General features: G+C 41.0%; 1 protein-coding gene across 15 annotated transcripts in view; it reads right to left on the bottom strand.

The window, feature by feature from the left end:
• Mgam (maltase-glucoamylase) overlaps window positions 1-24244 on the bottom strand; it is a 240025-nt gene extending 215781 nt beyond the window's left edge. For all 15 annotated transcript variants that reach the window (XR_007592850.1, XM_050148095.1, XM_050148104.1 and 12 more), the window contains exons 1-3: window positions 24096-24244; window positions 8120-8243; window positions 6080-6234 (exon numbers count right to left, since the gene is read on the bottom strand). Coding sequence is in view for 14 of the 15 variants with exons in the window: in XM_050148095.1 (XP_050004052.1) it covers window positions 6080-6234; window positions 8120-8243 (279 nt within the window). In the remaining variant the exon portion in view is untranslated. The remainder of the gene's footprint in view (window positions 1-6079; window positions 6235-8119; window positions 8244-24095) is intronic.
• Between the last annotated feature and the right edge of the window lie 1051 nt (window positions 24245-25295).

Genomic DNA, 25295 nt, shown 5'->3' with positions numbered 1-25295 from the left:
ATCTGATGTAGTGAGCAAAGCCATGGAATGAGTAAATCTCCATAAAGAGCAGAAAGTGTCCCGTTTTCTAGCCAAAGCGGGAATTTTAGAAGTTAAAGTACTCAATAATAAAGTAATCCAAATTAATCTGTACTCCCCAAAATGGTCACTGGTCATTTACATACCCAGCAACTTTGCAAAAAAGTAAATATAAACAAACAAAATCAATCCTGGGCCAGCGGGATGGCTCAACAGGTAAAAGAGCTTTCTGTCAAGTCTGACAACCTGAGTTCAATCCTTAGGCCCCACATGTTAGAAGGAGAGAACCAATTCTTAGAAGCTGCCCTCTGACCTCTACATGTACACAGAAGCACATGAACACATAAACACATAAAATAAGTAAACAAACATTCAATGAAATAAATAAAATTAATCTTGAATGATGGAAATATGTTGACTATAGACTATTTTAAAATATGTGCATCTTGAGTAAGATATTAAAGGTTAACATGGCCACTTTATTCCATGTTATGTAAGATCTGATAGCAGGTATTTTTAATATTTATTTATTTGTTGTGTATACAGCATTATGCCTATATGTATGCCTGCAGCCCAGAAGAAGTTTCGAGGTCTCATTATAAATGGTTCTGAGGCACCCATGTGGTTGATGGGAATTGAACTCAGGATCTCTGAAAGAACAACCAGTGCTCTTAACCTCTGAGTCATCTTTCCAGTGCCTGATAAGCAAATTTTAAAGAAATACACCTTCTCTGCTAGTCCATGATTCAGACTTTCAAGTCTCCAAATCAAATTATAAGGTATTTTCAGGGAACATGACCTTTGAAATCATAATTTTAAAGTTTTTAAGCATTGGGGGGAGGGAGAGGTAGGGTATGAATTTGGTAGGGAGATATGGGAGATCCAAAAAGAGTTGGAGCGAGGAATAAATATGAAAACTATACATGTATGAAATTTTCAAAGGTAAGAGAATACATCTTAAAAGCTGTTCATAATCCCAGAGGTTAATGGTGTTTAATGATCGCTGCTTAGTGACTATGTTTATCTGAACACACTGTCTCACTAACTGATAAGGATTTGAAATAGCAGGCAAAGAAACGTGACATCTTTTTCCACGTTCCAGTTTCTTATCAGTGTATTTACGGGATCAAGTTTTATGACTTATCAACAAAGACAGTATATTTTGCTGATAGAATAATGAGCCTCCACCTAAAAATTACTCTGGGTGTGCACAACATCAGTGCATAGCCATTAGTTGGTTCAAGGAAGAGCCGTGAGCTACAAAGTCCCAGAAAGAGACTTGAGGTTGGGTCATGTTCAGATGTGGGATCTGAGCACATTGGAGAAGTTGCGTTCTTGTCTGGGTTCTTAGTCTGCCGCTGCTTTGAGGAACTCTGGCTGGACAGTACTAGTATATATTCTATAAAATATAAAAACATATCTGAATATTGAAAGTTAGCCTTTCTAATATCATAAGATTATCACTACTGTTTATGGAAAATTCATGTCAATTGCTTTCAGATTAATCATCTATCATAGTGATTTAGAGTATGCAGCTTATGTTAAGCGTGTAAATTTGTTCTCCCATGTGATCACAAAAACTCTAACCCTAAAAAATTAAAGTGTTTAAATTTATTATTTAATATCCTTTTCCTAAGCTAAATATCTGGACTTGAGCTAAATATTTCTGTTCTCTGCCATAAATAAAATCTGGAACTGGGGATAAAAGGCTCACAAGAGGGGGAGAAAGATGTCCTGTTTCATAAATGATAGCCTTGAAATCTATGTCAAGATCTGTTTCTTAAACCTGCACATGGATTACAAAGGTATAAGAAGGTTAATCAGTCACAATAATAGGACAAATTATATGAACTTGACCTGATACTAATAAAAGTAGCATTGTTGGGTATGTGCAGCTTTAATGCATGTGTGAGCAGAAGAGAGAAGAAATAATTCAGAGAAGATTCGAGGAGGTCTCTGGAGGAATGGAAGTCTAGCCATGGTGCTGGGAACGGAAATACGACGTTAAAGGAAGGCAGCCATAAAATGACTCATCATGACGTTCTGCTAAGCTCATATACCAGGGTCATGCTCAGCCATCATCAGAAAAGCTTCCTCCTTCAATCGATGAAAGTAAGCTCAGAGAACCAGCTGGACAAGGTTCAGAAAATGAGAGAGCTTGGAACACTCAGTCCTCAGGGAATGTGTCCATCAGTTCCCTTCCCGAAAGCAAAAAGAGTGTAAGAGCCCGAGGGAATGCACACCACCACGAAAACAGGCCTTTGAAACACAGCAAGACCAATGCATATGTGAACTCACAGAGACTGTGGCAGAATGCACAGGGCTTGCACAGACCTGGACCTGACCGGGTCCTCACTGCTGAGAAAGGAAGTGGACACATGCCCCCCTCCCTAGCCCAGAAGCTCTTTCCAGTTGATAATCACTCACAAATGAAGAATTCATTTTCTCCAATGGAGTCACACTGGGTATGCAAACTACTCTTCAGGGCAGACCCCATTTCCAGCAGAAGACACCAACATAAAAAGAACTCTATGGCGTTTTAGAGGTTCTTTGTTTCAAAATGCTTTCAGGGGGACTTTTTTCCCTTACATAAATATCATGATTCTAGTTTTGTATGATTCTAGCTTTTATGGGATTTCTATATATGTGAATGTGTGTGTCTCTGTATCTACATGTGTTTCTTAAGCTTTTTTTTCTTCGCTCTTTCTTTTTCCTGAGTGTGTTTGTTTGTTTGTTTGTTTGTTTTACCCTATTCTGGTTTGTTTCTTCTTATTTTTTTCTACTTTTATTTTATTGCCTTTTAGATGCTTAGTAAGAGAGAGAAAGAAATGTTGTGGATTTGGCTTGCTGGGACAGTATGGAGATTCTGGGAGGAATTGGGAGAAGAGAAACTATAATTAGAATATATTTTTTAATAAAAATATATCCTAACCAAAGAAAGGAGTTAAAGGAAAGGAATATATTATGAAATTCTCAAAAAAAATAAATGACTCTTTGTAAAAGATTCTAAGAGTCTAATCTCTTCAAAATAAAATTTTAAATAGGTACATATTATATATTACTATATTATATACACGTACGCACATGTAATAAAATCAATAAGAAATTAAAAAACAAAACAAATTTTTTAAATTCTCCTAAAATAACTCAGAGCTGTCCCCAGTCCTAGACACAGATATCCACCACCCCACCCCACCCCCACCCTGTTAAGAGCAAGAAATAAGGCCTGCACTGGTGGCACAAGCCTTTAATCCCAGCACTTGGCAGGCAAAGGCACATGAGTCTCTGTCTGGTCTACGCAGACAGGCTGCCTACACAGAGAAACCCTGTCTCCAAAAAAAAACTCAAAATAATAAATAATAATAAATAACAGTAATTATAATATTAAATAAATAAATAGTAAGTAACAGGAGCTGGGGAGATTGCTGAGTAGATAAAGCACCAGTGCTTTTGCAGAGGATCCAGCTCTTCAGTCTCCAGCACCCACATAGCAGGCTAACAACCATCTTCAACTCTACTCCTGGGGACTCCAAGGCTGACTTCTGACTTCCCTGGGCATCATCAGGCGTGTACATAACACACAAACATAGATGCAGCAAAACACTATACACATAAAATAAATCTTAGAAGCACACTTTTAAAAAGAGCAGGGAACAATTGTATTTACAACCAGAAATCATCTTCAGAGACATTTATAATGTTAATTTTCTTGTCCTAAGTCAGAGGAGATGAGAGGGATAAAATTAAACTGCAATGGCCTCGGCAAGGGAACCTTCCTCTCAGTGTGTCGTCGGAGTTCATCACTGTTTCCTATCCACCTCCATACAACCCTTTAACACATCTATCATCCGTACATTCAGACCCTCAGCAATAACATAGACTGCTAGATCAATAGATGGCGCACAGGTCACATAGCAACTGTACCACCTAAGCTCAGAAACATCTTCTGTGAGAAAGCAGATCACTGAATGTGGCAGTATTTCCCTCCAGCTGGGCCAAGGAGACGCAAGACAACAGATGAACATAAAGACCACAAGGCTATTCAGATGGCTGCATCATGTTGGAAAATCTAATGGTCCCTTTCTGAACAGCATCTTAATTGGAGAGAATTATAATAAAGTATTAAAACAGCAGAATGAAACATTCCTGTGGCACTGACGACATTTGAAATTCAATGATATCCTGCAGCTCGATGAAATACGGTAAGGGTAACACAGTGGAAAAAATGATCTGCTTCTGGGAGCTGCGTGGTACACTCATTTCCTAGAATAATAGGAAACTAACAAATTATTTGATTTAAGTCAATTTTCTACAAACCCAGTGCAAAAAGAAAAAAAAAATACGTTGCTTTGGCAAAACACATCTAGGCCACAGCTGTCCATTCCACAACAAAGCGCATACGGACAGACAGGACTCAGTCACCAAGCTCCGACTTACGCTGACGTCTTGGCAGCCTTCCCTGGACACTCTTGCTTTCTCTGGGCTGTGCAGAATGGTTCAGTTCAATATCCGAGGCCCGAGGCCCCACCAGTACAGCTTTGATCACTGCTTCCACCTTGAATTCATCTTCAGTTCCACGAGGACAACACAGGAGTTTAAGTGCCTGCTACACGTCCCGTTCTTTCTTTCTGTCCATTAAATCCTTTCTTACTTCTCTTTAGTTTCGGGCCCATACCTAAGATGCTTGTCTTCATTCTCCCTTCTGTGTTCTCCTTTCTCAGAGTCTCTCATCCTCTTCTTCCTTTTTCATCACTATTACCTACCTTTCCTCAGCCCCAACAGCTGTTGCTAGCTATAACTTCTGAGTCCTGCTATGCCCTCCAAGATCTCCTCTTTTCCTTATATTTACTTTCTTACAATATTGTTCTCCTTGTTTTCCACCAAGAGACCCCAGCCATATTCTTGTTTACAAAGTCTATGCAACAATAAAGCACTCCTGGAAAGGTAGAATAAATGGCTATCAAAAGTTGGTCCATAAAACATCACACATATAGGTATTTGGATGCACGTGATTTCTGGTGGACATTTTATATCTCGGGTACCTTTATGTTTTTAGTTATTTATTTTTGCTTACTTTATGAGATAAGCAAAAGGACTGTTGTGATGCCTCACTCTCCAGTGACACACCCACTGCAATTACACCCATCCTCTCATTAATAGCAATCCACTGGGGCCCAGGAGTGGAGGCAGTGACTTTCTAGAACATCAAGACCTCTCCAGCACTGTGAGAACAGAGTGACTGTCACACGTGTCCAAGAAACACATGCCACCAACATCCACTGATACCAATCTGTTGTTTCACTTGGCTGGACTTCGCTCAGGAGGCTGCACTCTGCTTTCATTTAGATATAATTTTGATTCTCGGAATGTAAATGACATATCTCATGCAATAATAGCTTTATTATCATAATACTCTCTCCGATTTGCATAAGCTGGGGACCTAGAAATGCTGTACTAAAGTGCCACGTCCCTGCAAGCCCTTTACTCTGGTATTGATTACCTTCTTCCTTCTAAAGTTTACTCGTGAAACTTTGTCCTTATGTCAAGTCATGCTTTGTGCACATGCATAATTTTTTTGTAGACCCCAGATAACCTTTTGATATGACATAATGCCAGCAAGAAGAGAGGTGGTCAAAGTTGAGGACGGCCATCAAGTGTAGCCTTGTGAAAAAAGACAAACACACTTTCACTAAGTCTAAAACCTTACATGGAACACACTTACACTAAAATCATAGTCATTTCTTTCTCTGATATAACTTGCTGAACCTGGCAACCGAGGCTTTATTCTAGTTCTTCTTCCCTTGATGCTACATGACCATACAAACATGGATGTAGTTTAAGTTATGTGAGCTACTAATGCTGCCACACACACACACACACACACACACACACACATACACACACACACCTTTCTGTGAAATGTAGAAGAAAAAAAGAAGACAAGAGGAAGAAGAGGAGGAGGGGAGAAAGAGGGAGGCCAACAAAGAGAAGAAAATGAAGAAGAGAAAAAGCTGCACCTTGTTAGGAATGATTAACTGAGAACAAGATGCACAGCACTCACCTTGTCAGGGGTCTTGTCAGGAATACAGCTTATCCGTTCCTCTTCACTTAGCACTGGGCAGTTGGGAGGACTAAGAGTGGTGGGAAGGCTGAGAGTGGTTCTTGTGGTTGTGGTTCTTGTGGTTGTAGGCTCTGGAGTGCTAGCTGTGTCAGAATCTAGGAGAGTCATATCATAAAAGCAGACACAAAATAATTGGAATTATATATGACCAGGCATTTAGGAGGACCAGGATTCTCTGCACTTCCAACTCTGTCGATTCCTTTCCTGACTGCTCTCTAGTTCCATGTGTTTAAAGTTCTGCATTTTTACTTCATAGCACCTTGTTTTGTTCTTACTAACTGTATTTACCTCTGTGTATACCAACATCCTCTCCTTTGGTGGAGGTTCCCTGAATTATGGAACATACAAGACAAATTACCCCATCATTAGAAGCTTGCAAAACTGGACACCAACTTGGCTTTAGGCTATGTCAGTAAATCATACCCTGTCAGTCAAATCAGGTCAAAACCTGTCTCTATAAATGAAGTATTGCTGGAACACAAATACACTCATTTATTGGTAACTATTCTATGTTGCCATGGCAATGGTACACTTGATCATAGAAACCATCTAAGCCAGTCAATCTAAAGACTGACTGAAGGTCAAAGGACAGCCTGAATGACTCAGTCTTATCTTTCCATCATGTGACTTTTAGAGATTGACCTCAGATAATCAGGCTTGGTGAAAGTGCTTTTTACTACTAAACCATCATCTCACTAGCTCTGACAATCTAATACTTAATCTCTGACCCTCTAGAAGAGTCTGCAGACCTCTGCGGGAGCTATACGCAGAGAAAACACAGTAAAAGTGCTGTCTTAAGTACAGAAATTTCAATTCTGTTTTCTTTTCTTTTTTTTTTTTGTGGTTTTTCGAGACAGGGTTTCTCTGTGGCTTTGGAGCCTGTCCTGGAACTAGCTCTGTAGACCAGGCTGGTCTCGAACTCCCAGAGATCCACCTGCCTCTGCCTCCCGAGTGCTGGGATTAAAGGCGTGTGCCACCATCGCCTGGCCTTCAATTCTGTTTTCTTGGGCAACAGTCCCTTAGAACACTTCCAGAAGGTGGCATTCTTTTGTAAGTATAAATGCCAAGTGAGAAAAGGCAAGTCTAGAAACTAACCCAGGGCTAGAAAACTGATTTCTAATATAAAGATCAGTAAAACAGAAAGGGCATTGTTATTACACACTGAAATAGAGAAGAAGTTTTATTTACAGTACTATCTTAATAAACAATGACATTATAACAAGAAAATGTTGCTTCTAGTTGTTTTTCTTTGCACTGGGGTTTCCAGTTCGAAAATGATGCATTAAACAAATTGTGTTTGGTCTCACTTCTGCATGAGGCTTTAGCTCCCTCTTCAGAATTGCAAAACTATAACACTTAATGATCTTTGAGATTCTTATCTTATTTTCTATAAAAAGCAAAAGTTGATGTAGCTGGGTGTTGAGTAGAATGGATAAAACAAATGGTTTGACAGTAGTCACAGGCTGGCTCTTGATAGCCTGGTTCCCACAAGAAGTGATTTCTGTGGGAGGCAGACAGGGAAGCCTGGATCATTCAGTACACCCTAGCCCATCTTTTGAGATATATCATCTCAAAAATCTTCTGATAAAAATAACGTGAGTAGGTTTTTAAGAATCAACTTGGGGCTTTAAATAGTTGAATTGATATATAGTTAATATATACACGTATTTCCTTTTACACAGCACATTGTTCATTATCATTATCAACAGAACTATATTTTATAACATTCAGAAAATACATTTCTAAGACAACTGTGGAGCTAGATCCAGTGTGCTAATTAAATGTGGAAATGAAAATTCCAGAATTTAAACCTACTACCTATTGGCCTGCCGTGGTTTATAGATATTCAGTAAGATACCTACAATCCGCAGACATTCATATCTGCATTCATACATACATGAAGCAATAGAAAGGCTTGACTTCGCTACCATAGGCGGTGAGTTTGCTCTGATTTGGGAGAGACCCAGAGTCACTCGTTACCATTTGATGGAGTAGAATTGGCTAAGAGCACAATTAGAACCACAGCAACGATGAACAACACAAGCAGCAGGACAATGAGTATGAGCTCCAACTTGCTGAACTTTTTAAACCTTCGGATTGCCATCTGAAAAGAGAGAGGACAGTTTTAAATTTAAAGTGGGCTTAATCATAACTAGAAAGTGTTAATCCCCAAACTCAAATGTATGTAAGACTTTCTATCACCTAAATTTTCAAACAAAACAAAACCCAATTCCTTTTAGCATTATTCCGATTTAGCTGCTGCCTTGATCCCACACCGCTATGAGGCAAATCTCAAACTGCATCTATCTTAACCTGAAAATATTACATTTTATCTTCAAAACACAAGAAATCTTACAAAGCAACCAGCAAAAACATTAATTATGGCACCTATGTATTTTTTACAATGATTCCTTACTGTAAATAAGGAATACCTAACCAAGGTTGAAATTCACCTTTTATAAATCCTTCAAATGACTTTTATAATTTTTTAAATAAATTTTCATAAATGTTGGGCCTCCCAAAGATGAAAGTGAGATGTATATGTTGTCATTAGTTTATATCTGAGTCACTCTAACCAAAAGGGCCTGTTCTGTAGACAAGCCACACAGTTTAGACGTCATTACTTGTATTCTGCTCGTGCTAGCTAATTGATAGGATCCAACATTTCCTCGGATTTAGTGTTTATGGTTTTAGCAGCAAAGGAGCAAAGATGGCAAAGCATCTTCACCAGGAAACATAAAATCTTATTTTCTTTCTTGTGGTACGAGTAACCACTGGCATTTCCAAGATATATTGTCCCATTAAGAATAATAAAATAGGGCACTGCAATTCTTTAATCTGTTAATTGCTAGAAGAAATATTTCTAGAGAAAGAACTATAACTTTATCTATGACTTGCGTCAGAAGCATGCACTTCCCAAAGGGATAATGGGTTCAACGTTTAATTCATTTATTTACTACTCATCAAAACCTTTTTTTCCTGACATCTTTCAAAGGAGACTGAATATGCTTCTAATCATTTTCATAAACTGGTAGATTTAAGCACATGTAACTCTTAACAATCCATTAATTCTCATGTCTACCCATCTTTACCCAGAAGGGGCCTCTTCAAGTTGGTACACTTCTAAGAATCTTTTATAGTATTCTTCCTTTCTGGCACAATAGGGCATCCCTGGTTCCTCTTACCCTTTCCCTACCCTGATCTGTAATTACATATCAACCAGGAGCCTCTGTTCCTTCTAACAGGAACAATATTTAGGAAGAATAGTGCAGATGAGAGCTGATGAAATTCAAACTTGAGAATTTAGAATTATAGGGCTTCATGCATCACTTTCTAAGTGGTCACTTTCTAAGGAGGTCATCTGATGAGTCCCTGAGGATTTGTGAGTTTAATTTATTCTAGATTTATTTTATTTTCTATGTATGAATGCTTTGCTTGCACACATGTATGTGCACCGTGTGTGTGTGTGTGTGTGTGTGTGTGTGTGTGTGTGTGTGTGATACCTGTAAAAGTCAGAAGAAGGTTGCAGATCCCCTGGAACTGTAGTTATAGAAAATTGGTTGTGAGTCACCATATGGGTGCCGGGAATCTAACCCAGGTTCTTTGCAAGAACAACAATTGCTCTTAACTGCTGAGCTATATCTCTGTCCCAAGAAATTGTTATTTTAAAAATATAGAAATTATACATTTACTTCCAGGTATGATTTGACTATGTACATCCATCTGAAATCCTATTAACGTGCAATGGTAATGAAAGATGTGTCTTCAAGAGAGGGGTTGTGGTGAGGGGGTTGGGTGACAGACAGCACCGCTGCACACTGTGAAGTTCTGTTCTTAGCAGAGTGCTCTGATGTGACCATTTAATCTTCTTTTTTACTTTATTAAAATAACTTTTTTTATTTATTTTACATGCCAACCAGTTCCCCGTCTCTCCTCCCATCCCCTTCCCTTTTCAATCCATCTCCTTCCTCATCCACTCCTCCTCCACCTCCAAGTCCAGCCTCAACTTGCTGTGCCATCCTTCTTATCTTCTATGTGTTTTATGGCCCTGTTATCTGAGACACCTGCAGTAAAGAAGACCTGTGAGCACTGGCCTTGCTCACTCAAGGCCACTCTCCCTCCTCACCACCCCCCTCTACTTTCAGGCTGACTTATAAACTGTGCACTATTTACTTCAAGAGAGTATGTCCTATATTCTCTCTCAGACCTTGAGAAAGAATCCTGAAATGTAGTTCCTTTCTCTTCATAGAGTAGATCATAGAGTAGAGATGATCTACTCCAACAATGTGTTCTCATATACCCTCTCTTCAATCAGAAGCATTCGTAGTTCTTTGCTCAGAGATCAGATAAAAGAGGATTTGCTTTTCTTATACTGGTAAGACAACACAATGAGTGTAATTACTCTTACTATGGAAAAGAAGGCGGAGCCGGAAGCCCTTCTCTCTGACAGGTCCACCTTGTGTTTTTCTACAAAGACGTGCCCTGACTCTAGTGTTCTGGGTTATTATCTACAATACCTCGCATTAACGAAAGCTTTACAAAAAAATCCCATAGCATTTGCCTTTCCTGTAGAATTCCACAAAGGCAAATATTTTGTACTTACTATAATTAAATTAGCTAATAAGGAAAAAGGAGATCATATGTTCATTGTAGAAGAGGGGGTATTAGGGTGACATTCCAAGTAACCAGGGCTCTTTCTTTTTGGTGACCGCGTACAGTTGTGATGTGGAAGATTATTCTTTATTCTACTATTTTAATGCTAATGTTACATGCTATGAAGAAGCATCTCCACATCTGGCCAAACTGTACTCACCATGGGCTCTATGATATCTTGGCAAAGATTTGGTTAGACCTACAAACCAGGAGTTCCATTTGTGCTCATTTATCCCATCAATGCAATTGTGTATCTGAGAATCAATGTGTACCCAGATGGTTTTTCCATCATGAGAACAATGTGTCTGTCCAGAAGGAGGGCACTTGTCCATGAAACAAGCTAAAATTCGGTCATATGTAAAATCATCATGATAAAGTGAGCTTTAAGCTCACGAATCCTTTGGCATCCTTCTGGCCTGACCCTTTGAAGTTGGGTTGCACTTACTGTAGCAGAATATGATAGAAGCCTGGCTTTCAAGGCCAAGTTGCAAATGGAATTGTAACTTCCTCCTGCTTTGTTGTTTGGATCTATACTAAAGAAACTAGCTGCCAGTTTCTTCATATAAATCATTTGAAGTAGACCTACAGAGATTTCAGACAGCTAACATGAAATGGGGGTTTCCTACCTTGGATCACCTTGAAAATTGTCCACCCCAAATAACATACTTCCCTTGACTACTGATGAGGTTCATGTCTCAGCCTGAACCTCATGAATGACCAACCCTCCACCATATTTCTCACCTAGAGAGGTAATAACTTTTTATCTTTTAAGCAGAATAACTTGCTACTGATGGAGGTGGGTCTTGTATCTTATCTGTTGTTTTCATTGGTTAACTAATAAAGAAAACTGCTTGGCCTGATAGGATAGAAAATTAGGTAGGCGGAGTAGACAGAACAGAATGCTGGGAGTAAGAAGTTGTGTCAGGTAGTTGCCATGATTCTCTCACCTTATACAGTTGCAGGTTAAGATCTTTCCTGGTAAGCCACCTCGTGGGCTACACAGATTATTAGAAATGGGTTAGATCAATATGTAAGAGCTAGCCAATAAGAGACTGGAACTAATGGGCCAAGCAGTGTTTAAAAGAATACAGTTTCTGTGTAATTATTTCGGGGCATAAGCTAGCCATGCGGGCGGCCGGGTGCCAGGGACGCAGCCCCACCGCTCCTTCTATCACAACATGCTACCTAACAATAACGAAATGCAGATAGATAAATGTGAACTTTAAATAAAGTATCATTGGTGTTTTTTGAGTTTTCTTGATTCTTGGCAAACATCATTTTTGCTTCATATATTTAAATGTAGTAACTGTTCTTAAGAACCATAATATGCATTTTCCAGATACTATAAGAGAAATACTTTCTTAAGCTTATACTTTCTTAATACATTTCCAGTATTACCTGATTGATTTTATTTTTATTTTCTGCATTAGTGGGACCTTGAAGGTAACACACACTAAGTCAATTAGTAAAGTAATTCAAGGAAAACTAAGATTAAGCAAGACTCCATAAAAGTAAGGCAGAGGAGAGGAAATGAATGCCAATGGACAATAAAAATGTAGGAGTGGCCGAGAGGATGAGCTGGGCTGTACTCCCAGAATGGGAGAAGACACCATGAGGATAGAAGAAGATACTATGAAGATGAGAACAAGAAGAACCTTGCCATCTTGGAGTTTCAGCCGGAAAAGGGGGTCTTTTAAAAAGAGATACAAAAAGGAAAATACTGCCCAATGTTTGTCCATATGAATCAGAATATTAATTTGATGAGCCAAGAACACACACTTGGCTTCTGCGGAAAGAGGTGATTTCACTTGGAAATCCCTGGTAGCTGACTGAGGCTATTCATTTGGGAAAGAGAACAAAAGCAATGGTCAGGAGTTCACTAAGATCCTAGCTGCCATCAGAGACACTCTATCCAGTAACTGATGGAAGCAGAAGCAGAGATCCACAAACAAGCCCTGAGCTGAGCTCCAAGAGGCTTGTGGGGAGGGGGGAGAGGAAGGAGGAGTGACTGTATGAGCCAGGTGGGTCATGATGGGGAAAACCCCGAGACAGCTGACCTGAGCTCATGAGATCACATGGACGCTGGACCAGTGGTCAGGGAGCCTAATGGAACCAACCTAGGTTCTCTTCATTCGTGTGACAATGGTAACCTGTTGCCCATGCTGGATTACCTTGCCCCTCCTCAATCTAAGGAGGCCCTGCCTCAACTTAATTTGCCATGCTTTGTGCAAGCCTGTGAGAGGCTTGTCCCTTTCTAAGAGGAGATGGAAGAGGAGCGGAGGGGGTCAGGGGTTAGATGGGAAAAGGGACAAAAGTAGAAGAGAGAGGGAAAACTGGTTGGTATGTAAAAGTAGTGGGAAATGTTGTTTAAATAAATAAATAAGCCATCCTTGGGTTGCTATGGCAGGAAGAGGCCTCTTCAAGAAGAGAAGACAAGGACCAGCCAGGGGAGTACTTTTGCCACACAGATAATGGCACATCCCTTGATAAGAATGGCTAGCAAATAAAAATGTATCTGAACCAAAGGAACAAGGCTGGAAGATTGGAAATTAAATGTTTGGAAGGAGAACGTTGAAACTTCCAACCAATAAAATTCTCAAGCAAAGTTCTATCAGGTTTTCTTTCTGAGGACTCCCTCTGGTTGGGAATGAATTCAGAAGTGCATTACCACTGTGTCCCAGAAGAAGAAAAAGAAAAAGAAAAAAGAAAGACGGAAAAAAGGAAGGAAGGAAGGAAGGAAGGAAGGAAGGAAGGAAGGAAGGAAGGAAGGAAGGAAGGAAGGAGAAAGAAAGAAAGAAAGAAAGAAAGAAAGAAAGAAAGAAAGAAAGAAAGAAAGAAAGAAAGAAAGAGAAAGCTAAAATCGCGAACATTGTGAACTGGGGAAAGAATAACAGACTTTTAGAGGCTTTGTAGAAATTATAAAGACTACTAGACCAGAAGTCAGACTACAGATACAGGAAACAAAGCTAAGCAGTTTCCGTGGCCTGTCTTTACGATTGAGGAAACAATACAGAGTAAGAACTGGAACAGTGGAGAAGTTTGGCCCAAGGGTCCTGAACACCTTCTGACTGAAAATAAAGGCGGAGCCTGAAGGAGAGAAGAGAAAGAAAAGAGAGGTAAAGGGAAGACTGAGAATAAAACGGAAGGTGCACTCTAACTGCTGAAGCAATCAGAAGCTGAAGCAGGAATAACTGGAAGCCATCTAAGGAAACAGAAGTCATGGAGTCATGGTCTCAGTTCAGCCAACTGGGGCATAATAGGAATCATTGAGAGACTTGGGAATTGATGCCAGTGCACGATGAAACTCATATGAAGGGATGAATATGAGAAAAGCAGAGAAAACAGGAAGTTCCCAGTCCAGGCAAATTTCCACCCATGCATTCCCCAAATATCCCAAAGAGGCCTCCAGACTAGTGTGTCTGAACCCACCTGAAGACCTGAGAGGAAAGGGTAACAAGTGTAGCTGTGATTGCCTTAGAGTCCTAAAGACAGACTGTGGGCCTTTGTGACATTTGGAGTGACAATGTAACTATTGTCACCAGAGAGTCATTAAAGGTTATGATTCCCACAGACAACACTGCAAAGAGACAGAACTGACTGCACCTTAATCTGCTTAGAGGCTCAGGCAAACAAAGCAGACGGAACCTGCTCTTCTGTCTTAATTCTCTAAACTCTTCCCAGTCCCCTAATGCTGGCGCTGTAAATTCTGTTACCGCTTCTGCTTCTCTGCAGCTTGGTACCATGACAGCCCCCACCCCCAGCCTACAAAAATTGACTCACAGAAAATAATATCTTTGTCTACATAGAAAATAAACATACCAGAGGCCCTTTCGTTAGCCAGCTTGGACTTCCAGAGAACAAGATGGGAACCAGTCCCCCCATGGAGAAAGACTGCCCAACTCTGGCATTTTCCCCAGCCCCCTAACCTTCCCCAGCCCCCAGCCCTACCTACCGGATGAAGCCTTGAGACAGAGAAGCCTATTCTGCTTCAAGCTTGGCCTCCAGGAAGCCCATTCCTTCTATCTCTCTGTCTCCAGGCTTTGATTTTTTGTTGGTTTCGGGTTTTAGTTCTGTGTCTTTTGAAGCTAAGCAAAAGAAGACCTTTAGATTCTGGTAACAACCGTTCAGGTTGAATGGACAGTTAAGCTCATGTGATCATTTGTAAAATCTGCTGGTGCTGGCCTTTTCTTCCACACACTGACTTCCTCAACCTAGCTGTCCACTGGCTATTCTGATGTTACTCTCGCGCGCTCTCTCTGTGTGTCTCTGTCTTTCTCTGTGTGTCTCTCTGTCTGTCTCTATGTCTCTGCCTGTGTGTCTCTCTGTCTGTCTCTCTGTCTCTGTCTCTCTCTGTGTGTCACTCTGTCTCTCTCTGTCTGTCTCTCTGTCTCTGTCTCTGTCTCTCTGTGTGTGTGTGTGTGTGTTTTAACTACAGGGAGCCACATATCTGGAGAATTAGTAGATAAATGAAGCCCTGATGTCAAATGAGAACACAGATGATGCCATTTGTGATTTGAGGTGACACCCTCTTTACACCGAGGAGACAGTTTAAGAGCCTGCCTGTCACATGTGAGACCTGGGTTTCATCATCAGAACCACAATTTTAATAAACTTTTTTTTAAAATAAAAGAAAAAAAAAAGAAGAAGGACAGAGAAACTGTACTTTTCCTGAGCACTGGGGGACTTTGAGCCGCTAAGCTGTAGGATTTGCTAAATGCCAACTTGCACAGGAGTTGAAACATGAGAGGTATGCCCCAAGAGTGACTGTGGGTGCCGTTGGCATTCTTGAAGTTAAAATTGCATGCCCAGTGAAGGCTTCCTGCTGCCTCCAGCCACAGGGCTTCTACTGGGGCTCGGGATAGACCCTGGTGCAGCAGGGGAGTCACGTTTGACTGTAATACCATCCCTATGCCCCGAACTCAGCCCATTGCCTGCCCTGGATTCTAATGAATCAGATGGTCATTGTGCCTCTTACTAGGAGGAAAGCTAGTAATGTTCTGTCCAGGGCAGGGCTTCTGTGAAGAGAGAAACTTTTATTCCTCTCCAGAAACAGGAATGGGGTTGTAAAAATCAAGGAAAATGGAAAGAGACCAATTTAAAAGCTAGAAACAAGTGCTTTGAAAAGAAAAAAAGGGGGGGGGAGGGATTTTAACAGTCTGTCATCATCCGTTGAATAACCTTTTTGTTAAGCAAGCATATTATTTAAATTTTAATGCTAACGACAATCGTAGTTGACAGTGATAGAGCAAATGTTCAGAACTTTCCCTACCTCTCCTCATGTGCGGCCCTCATAGCAGCCCCTGAGAACTACAGCTAGCATCGCCAAGATGAAGCAATTAAGTTTCGACAGATCTCATTACCTGCACACAACAGGTAAGGGGAAGCTGGGACCTGCCCTTTGAGCTGCAGAGCCAAGCTTTCCGTGTCCACCCTGTATTCTACGCTGCTGTGCCCCGAGCATACAGGGTCTTACAAGCTGTGCCTTGTGGGAGACTGCTTTTACCATGGATCCTCTGGCTCTTTAGCCAGGGCTGGACTGCAGATCACTCTAGCTGGTTAAGGGCGTCTTACATGCATGACTTCCTCTAGTTCTCATAACCATTGCCCAATAGAACTTACTTTTTTTTCCGTTTCACCTCTAAATTAACTGCCATTCATAGAAACTGGATAGTTCAAAGTCTAGACCTGTGACAGAGCCCAGATGACAACAGCCTGAAGCCAAAGCCAGTGCCTTCAAGGCTGGCATTATGCCAACACCTGCTATGTTCAACCAAGGCAGAAAAACATGTATATCCCTGGAAAAAAATAAGAGTTTCTAAATTAAGAGGTGAGATACATAAAAGAAGCTTATGTCTAAAGACAGCCAGAAGGCTTACAAAAGGAAACAACTTTTCTGTTAATTCTGTCTTCTTGGCAGCTGGGGGATTTGTATAAGCACCTGTAAATCAATTCACTTTGAGTTTAGGGCCCACAGGACATTCTTTGTGACTTACATGAGAAAAGCCGCCAGTCCACCTCAGTGCTCTAACTGATTTGTCATAAAGTTAGCAAAGCTGTGGTTTAAGGGGAAGGGCAGTGTGCTTGCAGCTTATTTGTCCATTTGCCATGATTATTAAGGTCCTACTATGTGCGGGCATTCTTCCAGGAGTTTATTAAGCTCCTACTATATGCAGGCATTCTTCCAGGTGTTTATTAAGCTCCTGCTGTGTGCAGGCATTCTTCCAAGAGTTTATTAAGCTCCTGCTGTGTGCGGGCATTCTTCCAGGAGTTTATTAAGCTCCTGCTGTGTGCAGGCATTCTTCCAGAAGTTTATTAAGCTCCTACTATGTGCAGGCATTCTTCCAGCCAGTTATGCTCAGAGACTAAAACATAAAAACCCCTGCCTCTGTGGGACTTAAATCCTTGTGCATAAAAAAGGAGACAAGCTAAATAAACAATGCAGTAGGTTACACTAAATCAGATTTGTGGGAAATGAGGGTGGGAGGAAGAGCAGAGGAACGTGAGAGAAGATCTGCAATGTTATAAACGGGTTGGTCAGGGAAAATCTAACAGAAAAGATAAGAATTATTGCCACACATAAATCACCTAGATCCAGTAGAATTTCTCCATTTTAAATAAATAATTGTCAGGGCTTATTTTATAGCTGTTTGGGCAAAGTAAATGAGTTAATGACATGGAGATCAAATTATTACAGTGGGCTTGTCAGTTAACTTGGAAAAGCTGGACAGCTCTCCCCTTCTCTGAAGGAAAGCCAGTGTCTGATCCAAGCTGGTCTTTTAAAAGAAACCTAGTAACCTGCTGTGTGGAGAACCAGAATGAGTCGGTAAGAAGACTCCCACAAGCAGGGTTATTTCGTAGAAGTATTCAGCAATTTTTTTTTTTTAGCAAGTTGGTCCATGATCTCCTGGCTAATTCGAGAATGGAAAGAGACGATTAGCTAGGTGAAGAAATCTAATCCTACCCAGATGAGTGACCTCACGGGGGAGGGGCACATTTAACACTAGACCTCAGTCTCCCCAGGACTCCTTGAAGAGACCCTATCCTTCTGTTACTTCAGGCCAGGATATACAAGGCTTTGTCTTCCTTATCATCCCCACCATAAGAGTCTGAACCAATTTTACTTGGAAATTTCTTTCTAGGTCCGTCTAGTCCTCAGTACCCCATGCTTATGGAGCACATTGTTATGTAACTTATTAGTTCATTAAGACTTCATTGGAAGAGAATGGCTGTTTAGATGAAAAGCATCAGAGTGAGTGACATGGTGACCGCTTTCTTGAATTCGGGACACTGGAGAGAGTGGCATTCTACTTCCTTCAGGCCCCTTTCCCAGGACAGTAAACCAAGAACCACTCCCTGCAGCACCTGACCTGCTTTCTTTCCCATAAATGATCTCTGTCCACCACTCCTGACACCAGACCAACAGACAGTTTCGAGATCAGGAGTTCCCCTGCAGCACACCAGAACCACTCCAGACTGCCGTGGGGAACACACCGCAGCCTTTTTTAGTGAGACCTGTGGAGTTAATCTCTTCCTCTCCCCAAAAGTAACCCCTTCCTAGCTCTGTGGCCAATCAGAAAAGAGATGCCCACCGAAGGCTAGATAGGCTGTAGCCACTTAGTAACTCTTAACTGCCACCAGGAAGAAGCCAACAACACTCCATTGCCCTCTCCTCCTCCCCTGGGCACTTTCGTTCTGTGCCACACTTCACTGCCTGTCCAAATGTCCACGATTCGCTTTGTGACTCCCCTCTAAGGCCACACGAAATCCCTAACCCACACCTCACATATCCATCTCAGTATCATTACATGTGGAGTCATGTCGCCTCGACTTCTTCCCTAAGACAACTCTGTATTCGATCGATAAAGGCACCAGACCCATAAGGACGTGATACTTGTCCTAAGTATCACAGTAATCACCACTCCTCAGTCACAGCTCCACAGAAAGACTGTCCCACATAGCTGCAATCTTTCTCCCAGACGGTACTCCTTTTCCTCATTTCCCACGTCCTTCCCAGAACCTGAAACAATTCTCACCCCAGATGTTATTCTTCACTCTTCAATACCCTCATACACAAATACATAGATTTATCCATAATCAGGCTTAAAGATGGTGCATAGACCTGGAGGAATGCACGCATAAACACACGTGATACATAGACCTACCCAGGGAAAAGATAGATGAATTAAATTTTAAGTGTGCGCTTATGTAAGTTGGGTGGTTGTTGTTTTTGTCCATACAAAGTATGAAAAGCACTTTAACCAAAGGAGGTCAGCACAAATTCATGCCAACCTGTACACAGACACACACTCACACACGAGTCTGAAGTCATAAAGGAATATGCAGTTCATAGACAAACCTCATTGCCTGCTGCGGTTGCTCCCAGTGGTTCTAAAGAATGGCCCAGCAGTAACGGCCGAGGAGAGCAATGCACAGAAAGCAATCCAAGGGCGGGTGATTGTGTCCTGGCCAATCATGAAAATGTTAATAGCCTTTGAACGCAAATCACAGCCCAGCTCTCATTTTCAAGATCAGAACTGTTAGTTAATCAATAATCAGCCTTCCTCTAAGGCATGGATTCTCAATCTGTGGGGTTGTAAACCCTCTAGGGGTCGAAGGACTCTTTCACAGGGGTCCCCTGAAACCATTCTACATATCACATATACACAATTCATAACAATAGCAAAACTAAAGTTATGAAGTAAAAACGAAAGTAATTTTATGATTGGGGGTCACCACAACATGAGGAACTGTATTTAAATGTCACAACATTGAGAACAACTGCTCTAAGGAGAACATCTGTAAGACCTTAGGGCAAGAAGTCACCAGTTATAACCCATACTTTTGCCTCCGCTGTGAGTTTACTTAGCTCTTGGAACTTTAAGGTGTGTGTTAAGAAAACACAGAATTAACTCTATTGGTAGACAATAAAAAGAGAAGAAAATAACTGATCCGGAATCACAGTAGAACTCCAGTCTCTGTCAGAGATCCTCAGGAAACCATTGCTGATTTGTGAAGGGAAAAAAATTGTCTTGAAAATTTCATCTAAGTACTTTGATCTTTTCTTAATACCATGAAAATGTTCTTAAGATTGCTTGTATTATAGAGACCCTTTGGCAGCCTCATATCTGGATACGCTTAGAGCAGTTTTTAAATGTATGTGTAAGATATAGAAAAATGTACGAAATGGTTACTAGGATATTTTTAATTGTAATAACAATTTTAATTAATGATATTTTGACTAATGATAGAACAACAAGCACAATAATTATTGAAATTTAAAAGTAGTGATAGATATTAGCATTCTCTCAAAATTATCTTAACCATATAAAGAATATAACATCTTGGACTAAAATCACAAGTACTACTTAACATAGTGTGGCATGCAGCCAAAATTTGAACTGAAAAAAAAAAAACACTAAATCTCATTTAGAGATTAATAAAGAGTATATAATCATTTTCCCTTCCAAGTTCACTGAGTTCTCTGGTTTATATCTGAAATCCAGGTGCAGAACCCTCCCTTCTCACTGAATATGTTTTCTTGAATTAGGACAGAGCCCTCCCCAATGTCTGCACCACGTGTCATTCATAAACCTGGGTTACTAGTCCTGGAAGAAATAAGAACAAAAATCAAAGGCTTTGTTGACAATACAACTTTGTTGGAAAGCTTTTATGACAATATATCTGAGGAATTTTGTGTCTATTGACCTGAATAACTTTAAGTGAGAATTATGTTTCTAACTCTGTCTTTTAATTTTTTCTCTGGTATTTTTAACTTTATAAAGTTCCCAGTCTATGACATACTGCAAATTGTAAAAATTAAATATTTTTTTAACTGGGCATAACTTTAAAGGCCCTACCTAGTCACTCCTCTTTCTGAACACCTCCTTTTATGGACAACTAAAGAGTCAGGATATAACTAAGATGAAAAGCATGATTATGAGCTATGAATCCAACATGGACAGACAAAAGTCTCCATCTCTCACCCTGGTCATATCAAAACAGTCGTAGCCTGGGCCAATCAACAGGGAATCATTCTGTCTTTGCAATAAAACTCCTTATCCTAAGGCTTCTCATTTCACTGATCACCATGAAAATTTTGTTAGGAATCAGACTGTGGGAACACCAGATGTCTAGATATCTTAGAACCAAACGATTAATGGCGAAAGAGCCTTCTATTCCAATGACCCTAGAAAATGGCATGTAAGCTTCATAAAGACAAGGATCCACACAACGAAGCCTTTGAGCAGGCCACACCAGTGAACTATATACTGGTGCTCGTGAACATCATCCACTCACACATTGTGAGTGTTTTTCTCCACAATGATCCCTTCAGCCATTGCCTTATTTGTCCTTCCAAGTCCCTTACTTTACTACGTAATATGCTCAGTGCTCTCGGTGTCTTATCTGAGCCCATTCCACACAGGATACAATTTCTGAGGAGTGGAATGAACACCAGAATAAGACTCCAGGAATATTATTCAAATATAAGCCCTGCGTATTAGAGCTGAGGAAGCCAAGAACCAGGAATGTTGTGAGGTTTCTGTTGTTGCTGACTAAAAACAATCTGAGTTCAAATCCTAGGTCTGCTTGGTAATGCATGAGCTCTGGTTAGTAATCTTGCTTTCTTAACTTAAATAAAGATAAAAGTGGTATCCAGACAATAACATAAAATAAGCCAGTGCAGGTAGAAGATGGTGTTTCATACATATTCAAATTGTTGGCTATAGTTAGGAGTCTGGTGCTCTGCTAAGGTTTGGGATTCTTCAACTCCATCAACCTCTCGCCCAAGCAGAACTCAGGATCCTGAGCACAGCAAGAAGTAGATAGAACATCTGTCTCACACAGGCCTTATACACTAAGCATTGGCACGTGTGACCTGCCTGATTATAGTAATAGTAAGATTTAGAAAATTCAGCTCCAAGTCCTTGAACTAAAAAAGACAACTCAGGCAACACCAATGTCCAAGCACCAGGATGCCTTGAGTAGTTTACTCCTCAGTGACATAGTCTTCCCTTGCTTGACCTTAGGGATGTCACAAAAACATGGCTCACCCGAAGCTATGAAGATCTTTAAATGTAAGGATTAAAAAAGAGAATGGTACGGCTTCTCCACTACCTCCACCACCACCCCTGAGGGGTCCTCGGATTCCTGTGTATAAATCAAGCACCAGCCCCTCCACTATTCTCCACTTCTAGCCACAGTAAAGACAGGATTAACCCACTTCTCTACACAATGCAATTCAAGGTATAGCTTTTATACGTACTGTAAATGAGACACCATCAGAAGTCAACACTGATGGAGTGCCTCTTCTAACCTGCATGACACTAAATGGCTCGAATACATTCTTTGTTTCTTCCTCATACTCTACTCTGAAGTGGGTACCATTATTCCTCAAGATGAGAAACTTGGGGCACCAACAAAAGCTTGCCCAAGCTTGTAAAATAACAAACTCTTTTAGTATTAAACATAACCTCTTCCATGCTTCTTGTTTGCCCAGATGTATCTCCATAAAGAACCCTGGAAAGTACACAATGTAGGCCAATTGGTATCAGCCAATCAGCACTGTGTTAAAGGCAACGAGGAAGGAATGAGAGGTGCATGTGAGCTTTTAGCATAATAACACTCTTATTTTATTTATTTATTTTTGATTTTTCAAGACAGGGTTTCTCTGTAGCTTTGGAGCCTGTCCTGGAACTAGCTCTTGTATACCAGGCTGGCCTCAAAACACAAAGATCTGTCTGCCTCTGCCTCCCGAGTGCTGGGATTAAAGGCGTGTGCCACCACCGCCCGGCTACTAACACTCATGGCAAGTATTCCACAACATTCGCATTGTTTTTTTTATCATATCCCGTTTTCCTCAAAGATTTCCAGGTATGCATCCTCTTAAGTGCATAGTGGAGTCCTAGGTGCCCATCAAGACACTGCAAACTGAGTTCCTTCCAACTCCCCATCCCAGTCCAACCCCTGCGACTGAGGCCCAGCCTGTGTGCTTTCTCCTCCTTGCGGTCTCTCCTGGGCTCTCCCTTCCTGGAGTAGTCCTTTTCTAAAACAGTCCTCTCATCTGTGTACCTTCTCCCAGCCATGGGCTGAGGGTGATTTACAGCAGAAGGCACCCATGCAGTCTGAAGCTGCTGAGTACAACATCTAAATAAAAACAAATCACTTTCTGAAGAGTAGTTCGATATTGCATCATTGAATGACTGTTTAGAGGTCTCCAGCTTGAATACAGTGTCAGAAAAATGACAAGATTAAAAATAAAATGAGCTTATACTGAATATCAGGTTGTCAGCTTATTCTCTGTATATTTCAAGCAGTCACTCAGATTCTCTGAAACTCAGCAGTCTTACCTGTAAGTAGGTATTATGCTATAAGCACAATGTTTGGGGTCCTTGCTTGTTTGTTTTTGGGCAAACTTAAGGTAATAAGTACTTGATCTCCAATCTCAATTTTCCAACTCCTCCTTTTCCTTATCTTTTTGTGAAAATAAAATAAAATAATATCACTAAGCAGCACCAGAAGCTTAAGTTGTATTAAAAACTGTTTTTCTAGCATCTTCCTGTGGTGCACACCAGTAATCCCAGTTCTCAAGAACAGGAAAGAGATCACAAATCTGTTGCCAGCCCAGGCTACATAGTGAGAGCTGGCTTTGTGGGAGCCTAGGTAGTTTGGATGTTCACCTTACTAGACCTGGATTGAGGTGGGTGGTCCTCGGACTTCCCACAGGTCAGGGAACCCTGATTGCTCTTTGGGCGGATGAGGAGGGGGGACTTGATAGGGGGGGGGGGGAGCTTGATCGGGGGGAGGGGAGGGAAATTGGAGGCAGTGGCGGGGAGGAGGCAGAAATCTTTAATAAATAAATAAATAAATTTAATAATAAAAAAGAAAAAAACAAACAAAAGAGAGAAAGAAAGAAAGAAAGAAAGAAAGAAAGAAAGAAAGAAAGAAAGAAAGAAAGAAAGAAAAAGAAACCAAGGGGTAGAGAATTTACATAGCATATGCATGGCCCTAGGTTCCAGTCCCTGTATCTCAAAACAGAACTGCTTCTCCAATTTATTAGCCCCCAAAATAGCCCCACTACACTGAGCTAGAAGAAAGTAGTCTTTCCCTTCACTGAAAACTGCATGGATCACACACTAAACAGATTCTACCAGATACTGGAAGAAAACCAAACCCAGATACCACCACCACCATCACACACACACACACACACACACACACACACACACACATACACACAAGCTCCAACCCCTTCCATCCTCTCTCCGCCTATTGAAATGCCTTCCCTACATATTGTAAGTGGTACCTCCTTATTGAAGCTGAGTCCTTTTCCTCCTTCCTTTCTTCCACATGGAAGCCCAGCCTGTCACATCACAGGCCACCTGTGAAGAAAAGGACTTAGACTGAGAAGCAGTCTTCTCTGACCAGAAATGTTTAGAGGAAGGTGAGACTAGAAAGAACACACAGCAAGGATTGCAGCACTTCCTCCCGTTGTGAAATGCCTCCCGTCCCATCATTTTATACTGCTTCTGTCATTCCCCACCCCTGGGCACAGATAAGCGCACAGGCGCACGGGTATCCAGGAGAGAGGCAGTACAGTAATACATTACCTGATACTCACGTGTTCATAATAAAACTCTGCATCTGTGTGACACCTTGAGCTTTCCGGACATTTATCTACATCATCTCTCAGATAAGAGCCCTATGGGACTGGGCAGGCACTCTTAATCCCCACCAATAAATGAAGAAAAATTATCAGCTAAAGGTCACTCGGTGCCACAGCTGAGTTCCCACTGTCTTGGTCTTAACCTTAACCCAAGGTTCATAGAGTCTGAGATCAGTAATCTAAAAGACGTGTCTTTGAGATTTAAAAAAACCTGGTCCTTACACTCAATGAACTCAACACGCAATTGGTACCAGGTCTCTAGAACAGAAACCCTTGGATCCTATCAGTTATAAATTCTACCTTCAGTATTCAGAGATCCTCTCAGCTCTTAATAGAAAACTCCCACCATGTTCTCGGTTGCCTCCTCACCCTGCTGAGACCATTCCAGAACAGTCTGCTCCTGCAAGGGCAGCTCAGCATAATCCTCACTTCTGATCACAACCAGCCCCAGACAGATAATTCAAACTTGACGATTGGGTTCTCCATACCAGAAATTTGGATTTGAGATACGGAATATGAATTGTCTTGCTGGGCACTGGGTCTGTGAGATCGTGTCACATTACTGAGAAACAGCAAGTGAAGAGCTGAACTAAGTACTTGTTGATCACCCAGAATAGACATGCCAAGAATAGCAGGAATTCACAATTCTGCTGTGGTTTGGATATGGTTTGTCTGCTTAGGGACGCTGTTATGCTCTGAGAGAAAAGCAAGGGCCTGGAAGAAACGGAGACTGTGGGGAGTAGGTCACTGGCCATTGTTGCCTCTGAAAAGAAGTAACGCACAGCTTATAGGATCCTCATTAGTTCTGTTGTTAAAGAAGCGCAGGACTGTCTTCCTCGG

The sequence above is a fragment of the Alexandromys fortis genome, unplaced genomic scaffold (genome assembly GCF_014885135.2).
Source record: "Alexandromys fortis isolate MF-2015 unplaced genomic scaffold, M_Fortis_MF-2015_v1.1 scaffold_57, whole genome shotgun sequence".
NCBI classification, from domain to species: Eukaryota; Metazoa; Chordata; class Mammalia; order Rodentia; family Cricetidae; genus Alexandromys; species Alexandromys fortis.
This window is presented reverse-complemented; position numbering and strand designations above follow the sequence as displayed.